General features: G+C 42.1%; 1 protein-coding gene across 1 annotated transcript; it reads right to left on the reverse strand.

Annotated features, from left to right (window-relative positions):
* Positions 1–3,079: 3,079 nt before the first annotated feature.
* On the reverse strand, positions 3,080–4,390 carry LOC129248172 (cytoplasmic dynein 2 light intermediate chain 1). The gene is made up of 3 exons (XM_054887630.1): positions 4,235–4,390; positions 3,734–4,166; positions 3,080–3,662 (listed from the first exon to the last, which is right to left on the reverse strand). The coding sequence occupies exons 1-3, from the start codon at positions 4,385–4,387 to the stop codon at positions 3,202–3,204; spliced, it is 1,047 nt and encodes a 348-aa protein (XP_054743605.1). The 5' UTR covers positions 4,388–4,390; the 3' UTR covers positions 3,080–3,201.
* Between the last annotated feature and the right edge of the window lie 3,072 nt (positions 4,391–7,462).

Below are 7,462 nucleotides of genomic sequence, written 5' to 3' on the forward strand. Positions count from 1 at the left end.
TAGCTTTTTCAGGTGCTTCACTCATAGAAAGTGGTCCGTCATCAGTCAAACCAGCTGCCTACAGTGCATTGTACTTAATGACAGGAGGATCTGTGACAGTCGGTCGGACAGGTAACATCAGTTTCGCCCATCTACAGCCTATCTCGGCCTGCCCAACTCGCTTGTGGGTTGTATTAGCCCGTTCGCTAACCGTGGATTTGATTTCTGCAGAAGAGAATGGCAGAACGGTCTCCGGGGCTAAAGAAGTTAGCCTCAGATCCCATACTAGCTTAAGTGTTAGAGGTGCAGTTATTTGCGATACACACTTATCGCGGGACCCATGTTAGCCTAGTTCTCAGTCTCCCTTAAAGCTTCCGCTATCTTATATTTTCGGGAGTGATAGATGTTGATGGCGAGAGCCGGAAAGGAAGAGTTCAGTCGCCGATTTTTCGTAGCTGGGAGACAGAAAGGTCTAGTTTCAAGTCTCACTTTAAGCTTCCGTTGTTCCTCACGACGATTTTGTGCATTTTTTCTTTTGATGTTATGGCATTGGTTGGAGGGAGCCGGAAAGGCATTGTTTCCAGTCTCCCTTGAAACTTACTGTATCTCTCATGACGATGAGGTCGTACTGAAAGCCCGAATGGCCGATATTCCGTTGCCTCCGTGGACTGAGCATTGTGCGAAATGAGATAATTGAGATAGTGCAGACTTGAAGACGTCTTTTTCCTCAATCGTGTGTGAACTTCATTTTCTAAATGATTTTGGGATGGGCTTCTAGCTTTTGTAGGTATGTTTTGCTCAACCGTGAGCTACATGCGCTATGCAAATGCCTCTGTGATGCTATAGCAAGAAGAAGAATTATATAGCTCGGTTGGATTCGGGCAGAAGAAAAGCAAAAGCGCTCAGCCCAACCCGCCCCTATCTTAGGTTTATGAAGGGAACCTCATTCTGGCTTTGGATGAAGTACCGTGATGAAAAGAGACTCGAAAAGACCGTGAGGTCGAGGGGAAAATTTCCTTCTCATTCTCATTTCCATATCGTGTAATAGTCTCGAAGAGGATATAACCACGAATATTTGATTGGGACCTACCCCAATAAGAAGTATCGAAAAATTTATCTAGGGAAGACTCCTGGATTAAAAAGTTGTAGGATTTCTAACTCTACAACGAGAAACTGCTTCGTCAGGAAGAAAAATTTGGGCAAAAGTATTCCCAATATAGACTCGTCGAAGGTGGTTGAGGAAACTTTTCATCGCTGACAAACTCGACCTGGGCCAGCATAAACCTCAGAAAAGGTTATATGTATATAAAGTTATTTACCTAGTTATTGAAAGGTACCCTTTAGATTCTAGCAAAAAATACAGTTATGGGTAACTGGCGACGCAGATACGAAGGCAAATAGGTCATCGACGAGCTGGAAAGCATCTTCATAGAAACGGACTCATTTTGCGACCTTAGCTGGTCATTTTCCAGAGGTGTAATTACTGAGTTCGTAGACCCAGAGCGGAGCATATGCTGAAGAACGATAAGGGCTCTCAGGCATGCGGAGCAATTAGTTGGTGAAATATTCTTCAGAAATGTTTGGCGAATACTGCTGAATTGATGGCAGTCTTTTTCCGAATTTGAATCCGGGCCATCTTGGTAACGCAGAATCGAATGTCGGAGATTTGCGAAGAAGTTGGTTTATTCGGAATGTGCGATAGATATGGTAAGACTAACCTCTTCACACGCCCGCTTAGATTCACTCGGTTATAAGACCGTTTCCCTCTGAGTTCATCTTGTCGCAACTGTTTCCCGGACCTCCCGTTTTACGAGTTGACCGATGACGATAACCGAATCCTTCGCTCCGCTAGACGGAGTATTGTAAACTTCTACAACAACAACAAGTGGCAATAGGTTGCTCACTGGCTAACTAATCCTACACAATAGGCTGTGTTTTCACTTGTCGGACTATTAAGACAGACCGTATACTTTGTCTTGCGGAAGATGTCCGGATTTGGTCATGCAGAGATTACAATATCCCATTTTGTTTATAGTCGAACCTCTAAGCGTAGGGACTTTGCCTGCTAGAGACTGTGATCATTCATTGAATCTATTGGACAATCAGGGATAAGGATACAAAGGCTTTAAAGGTCTCAGTGCCTATTTGTTCTCCCACGTTCAGTGATTTATCAGGTATTATTAAAAACTGCAGGCAAGGAAGGGAGTGGTGTGCAGTAGAGAAATACAGAATCCTTCTGGATGTTTTAATGAACCTTTGAAATCCCTGTGAAGGTTGTCCATCTCATCTAAACTAGCACTCCGTTCAGGATCAGCCTCAAAGCCATTTCCATTGTATGAGCCATACTAATCATGTTGTTGTTGTTATAGCAACATAAACATGCCCCATGCATGTACGAGTAATGCTGCTGGAGTGACAGTCCTTGGCCGGATATATGTAGATCTGGGTCGTTCCGATAACGTAGAGCCGACTGTCGTATTCAGTTTTACTGCAAGAAGGACTTGTGTGACGGAACTTAAATGATCTCGTCACGTGTTATCGCGCTTAGGTGCTTACAGAGACTATAGGACGTCCAATGGACCCAACTTTTACTTATAATATTTCTCCCGACGTGATAACATTGACATTTTTCTTAGTCATTGCTTTTTGACGTGGACGAGTCTCCAACATCAATGATCTAATGACCCATAAATTTGGGAGTGATGGAGGATGATCTACAAGGAATATCTGCTTGAGCTCGTTCGTACCTAAAAATACGATAGAACCACTACATTCGGTTCTGCGTAACGGGAATGACCCGGATTTATATCCTGCCAACGACTGTCACTTCAACAGCATTCCCCGTATATGGATGGGGAGGTTTAAGCTGCTACAACAACAATAACAACAACAGAGAACCACTTAGAACGAAGAAGCCTTTTGCAAGATTAAAGGGCTGACCAATGATTTTAGTCCTTCACAAAGTAAAAAAAATTTGCTTGGGTCTCCGGACATCGCCTTAAAAAATGTATTATTTAGTTATTAGTTATCGCCTTAGTAATACAAAGACGTATACATATACATATACATATACCATTTGAGCCACTTTTTCTGCCTTAATTTTTCACTGGCGCTATTTACATTTTCAGCCTTTCGCCTTGCTTCACATTTTCTCTGCTTCCCCGAGTTCCTCCTACACCTTCTCGTTGCTTGCTTGTAGTGGATTTCTGCGCTTTAGCCAATTCAAATAATCGTCTCGAATTGTCCCCGCAACTGTGACTCCTTAATAATTGCCTGCAATTCTTTATCCTTCTGCGCGCGCATCTCATCGATGATACTCTCACTGAAACCGGGATCCTTGGCTGGATCGTTTAGACGTGCTTTTGTTTTTCGCTTTTTTCCAACTTCGTTTAACTGCGGCATCTCGACGGCCAAGAGTGCACCGATTCGTTCTACGCTCATCACATCAGCATTGCCAATGGACTCCCAGCTATCGGTGCCAAACCAAATGGAGAGCGCGTCACTGCAGTCGGTGACATGTGCACGAAACGGATTCGTTGGACTGCCAAAACCCAAATGGCTTATAGTGTCACGTAGCGTTTTGGCCAATTTGGGCATCTTGCTGGAATAGAAAAGCACACTGCCGCCAATGAGATGAGCCATTGCACGCAAACAATGGCAAATGCTTTGCTTCAGTTCGTGATCTAGAAAAGAAAGAGAGCTTTAGGCGTACCTGGACGCTATTTAAATTTCAAGAAGCGTGTCGGATACATACCGAAATCTTTAAATAAATCATATTTGCCACCGACGATGATCAGCGGGAATGGCATCAAATCAAAGCTCTCCAATTCATTGTGATCCCGCTTGATGCGTTCCGCCATACGTTCACGATACGCCTGCTCCTCTTCCGCTTTCAATAGTTTATTGCTCGTGGCATGTAGCGCACGATAGATACGCTCCAAGTCCGGCCACACAAGATTCGGCTGCGATAGATCCAACATTATAATGGCCGAGAAATGTTCCAGCCCGTGTGTTTGTAGTGGCACTGAAATCAGTTGCTCGGCATTGTCCAATGCGCCAAGCTCCCAAACGTTTAGCACTTGTTTTTGTGTACCACTCGTGCGTCGCCCGTACGAATATTCCAAGGCGAGTGTGGGTCGTGGATTGTCGTCGCGATCGAAGAACTTATGCAGCACAGTGGATTTGCCCTATACAGCAGTGAGGATATGGAAAGTAAATAGAAGTGAAGGTGAGGATTGACTGTAGCTGTACTTACGACACTTTTACTGCCCAGTACGAAAATCGTGCGCTCCTTGGGGCCGCTCTCCGATTGTAAAGTGCGTAATTGCTCCTCGGCCAATTTAATGGCGATTTCTTGTATAGTTTCACGTTTATCACCTGCTTGTGCGTTGTCACGTTTTTCAAACATTTCATAGATTTATATTACTAAGGAGTCGAATTGGAAAAAATTAAGTATCATTTACTGCGGCCTGCAAAGTGAAAACGAAAACTCGTACTCGACTTTGTTATGCACTTTGGGCAGCTGTTCGGTGATATCGTTGCTATTGGAAACCACATTGTGGTGCTTTTGTGCATGTACAGGTGGTACCGTTAAGCGAGCACTGTAGCAGAAATGATAAATTTCGTTTTACCGTTTTTCGTTTCGCCGATTGATATATTTTTCATTTCACACCTAATTTTATTCCCTTCTATTCAAAACAAAAAAATGATTTCATGTGAAGTTTAAACTCGACATGTTTCTGGAAAACCATTTTGGTTGTAAGAGCCACCTCCAGGTACGTGCAAGTTATAGTAATATTTTCTCGTTTATGTTGCCATTTTTCTTTTTTCGATAGTTTGCCATCACGACGAAAAACCATTAATGCCAATTTGGCTAAGTTAACCTCCAGGTTCCCTTTGGCACAGTAAGCCTCTAGATTATTTTCATCAACTTTTTGAAGTGTATTTATTTCATCCACCAAAATGACTATATCATCGATATAGAGAAGCAGCCTTATATTTAGATCGTCAACTTTCAGATCACCAGCCAAATCTTCATGCAAGTCATTTAAATGTAGCGCAAAAAGTAAATCAGGCATCAGACACCCTTGCGTTGCTGCAGAGAACGTTTCAAAATCATGCGAATAATCTTCACCTGTCCATATTATAGATCTTGTCTCTAGATATGCAGAGTTCGGCACTCGAAGTGTAACCAATTAAAAAGGCCATAAATTTAGTTTGGAAAATTATTTTTATTCAATTCAAAGTAAAAAATATGTGAAAATAATACAAAATTAAGAATCAATTTACTTTTGCTCGATATGACAACCTTTTGCCTTGACTATGGCATTGATACGGTCCAGCAACGAATCGCAAGCTGCTCGAATGTGATTTGCAGGTATTTTGGCCCACTCGCGGACAATGGATTTTTTCAGCGCCTCGAGACTGGTGCATCTTTTAGTTCGGACCTCGCTCTCGCTCTCCAAAATGGCTCCAAGAGAATAATCCATCGGATTCGCGTCTGGTGAATTTGAGAGCCATTCTGACGTTATGAAGTTCGGAACGTTGTTTTTTACCCAGTCTTGGTTCACTCCAAGTGCCATGGTGCCGAGTCCTGTTGAAACGTCCATGGACTGCCACCGAAATGTTTGTCTGCCCACGACTTTAAAGCAACCTCCAGGATACTTTCCCAATATTATTTCGCATTTACCTTGACGGCAGGCTCGATGAAAACGATTAGAGAGCGCCCATCTGCGGTTGCAGCGGCCCAAACCATTACCTATGGCGGATGCTGCTTCGTGGTGGCCAATAGACGACTCAAATTCTCGTATGAACTGTCGGCCAAATAAATCTTATCGCTTTGGGAGTTTATGAATTGCTCACTTTGAAAAATTTTCTCTGCAGAAAACATAATGTTCGGAAATTGACCGCTTTCGGCCAAGCGAAGCAAGACTGAAGTGTTGCTGCTTTGGTGTGAGATCATGCGCCTTTTGGATCTTGTAAGGCTTAACTTTGAGATCATTTTTCAGTATGCGGTGGATGCTACGGTGAGATATTTTCAGTTCTTTCGCCATTTGCTTGGCACTTCGTCGGGGATTTCGCTCAAGTTGCTTCTTCACTTTTTGCACCATTTCACGTGACGTTGCAGTCTTTTGATGACCACCTCCATGAGGTTTTGCGTTGCTATCCGTATCATTGTAACGAGTAATGGTGCGGTAAACAAAGACTTTATTTACTTTAAGGTGCTCGAGCTCACGAACAATCAAATATAATGCAATCACTCTTTTACGTTTGAAATCCATTACTGATTTTCTTTTTTCGCGTTTACTCTCGGCAAAATGCTTGCGCGCGCTTGTAAACAATACTGTGGACTATCATTTAGCCAACTGAAAAATGCACAAGCTGATGCCCGGGCGCTGATGCCGGGGAATCAGCTGTGCAAACAGAGTAAAGTTGGTTACACTTCGAGTGCCGAACCCTGTACTTGTTCAATGAAGTTAGAAATTTGGAAGATATCCCCTTCTTGAGCAAAGGCTTTAAAATCAACAAAAAATGCATAAACCTTTTTCTTCTCGTGAAATTTTAGGCGCGTCTATTGACGCAACGCTATAGACATTGTCAATTGTTGAATATTTTTGCCGGAAATCTGCTTGAAATTGTTTCAGCAGGTTATATTTTCTTCAGCCTATTGAGCCAGTCGAGAATTTATGTTAAAACACCCATTAGAACTTTTGCACTGCAATTCAGACAATTGCAGTCACTGTAATTTGTGACTTCCCCTCTATCACCTTTTTCGAAATTCGGAAAATGCAAATTTGTTTGAAAAATGTCTCCCACTTTACCAGTTGTGTATAACTTACTGTAAATTTCCACAAACTGGCCCAAAAACTGACTGGTTGAATTTTTAAAAATTCATATGAAATCCTCTCAGGCGCCTTATTTGCTTTCGTTTTATTAAGCATTTTAACTGTTTCGTCTACAGTGATTGGGCATTTTTTACTATGGAAGTAAGCGTAGAGAATATTATTTGCCATCCGGTTGGATTTAAAAGTGTTTTTTGAAATACTCCCTAATGTTCTATTATTGGGATTTCACGGTCGCTGTAAATTCCGCCAGTATATTCCATCGGAACCGGAGAGCTATGCATGGCTTGAAATTTTGGCTACTTAGTGACTTACGTATCGAAAATACAGCCCTATTTCTGAAAAGATGTGACTGGTACTCCTAAGAGGAATCAAGGAGAATTGGTCGTTGAGCATCAAAGGCAATTTTTTCTCATCACATTGCCTTGAACAAAAACTATTGCAAGTGAATATAAATACAGCTACAGATACGTAAAAAAGGCCTATTTCTCCAAAGCAATTCCACGATATGAATAAACTTCTACCTTTATTTTTGATCCCACTCTCTTTTCGTATATAAGTCACAAAAACAAATGTATGAGCATCTACTATTGCCAATGCCTCGAAAAAGTTATCCAAAATAACATCTATTCATAACTCAG

This window comes from Anastrepha obliqua, chromosome 5 (assembly GCF_027943255.1).
Source record: "Anastrepha obliqua isolate idAnaObli1 chromosome 5, idAnaObli1_1.0, whole genome shotgun sequence".
NCBI classification, from domain to species: Eukaryota; Metazoa; Arthropoda; class Insecta; order Diptera; family Tephritidae; genus Anastrepha; species Anastrepha obliqua.

Excerpts from the sequence above, each read along its gene's own strand:
- LOC129248172 (XM_054887630.1), bottom strand. The coding sequence starts at position 4,387 with ATGTTTGAAAAACGTGACAACGCACAAGCAGGTGATAAACGTGAAACT. Across the intron at positions 4,167-4,234 it reads TACTGGGCAGTAAAAGTGTC|GGCAAATCCACTGTGCTGCA; the intron begins GTAAGTACAGCT and ends ACTGCTGTATAG. Across the intron at positions 3,663-3,733 it reads TGATTTATTTAAAGATTTCG|ATCACGAACTGAAGCAAAGC; the intron begins GTATGTATCCGA and ends TTTCTTTTCTAG.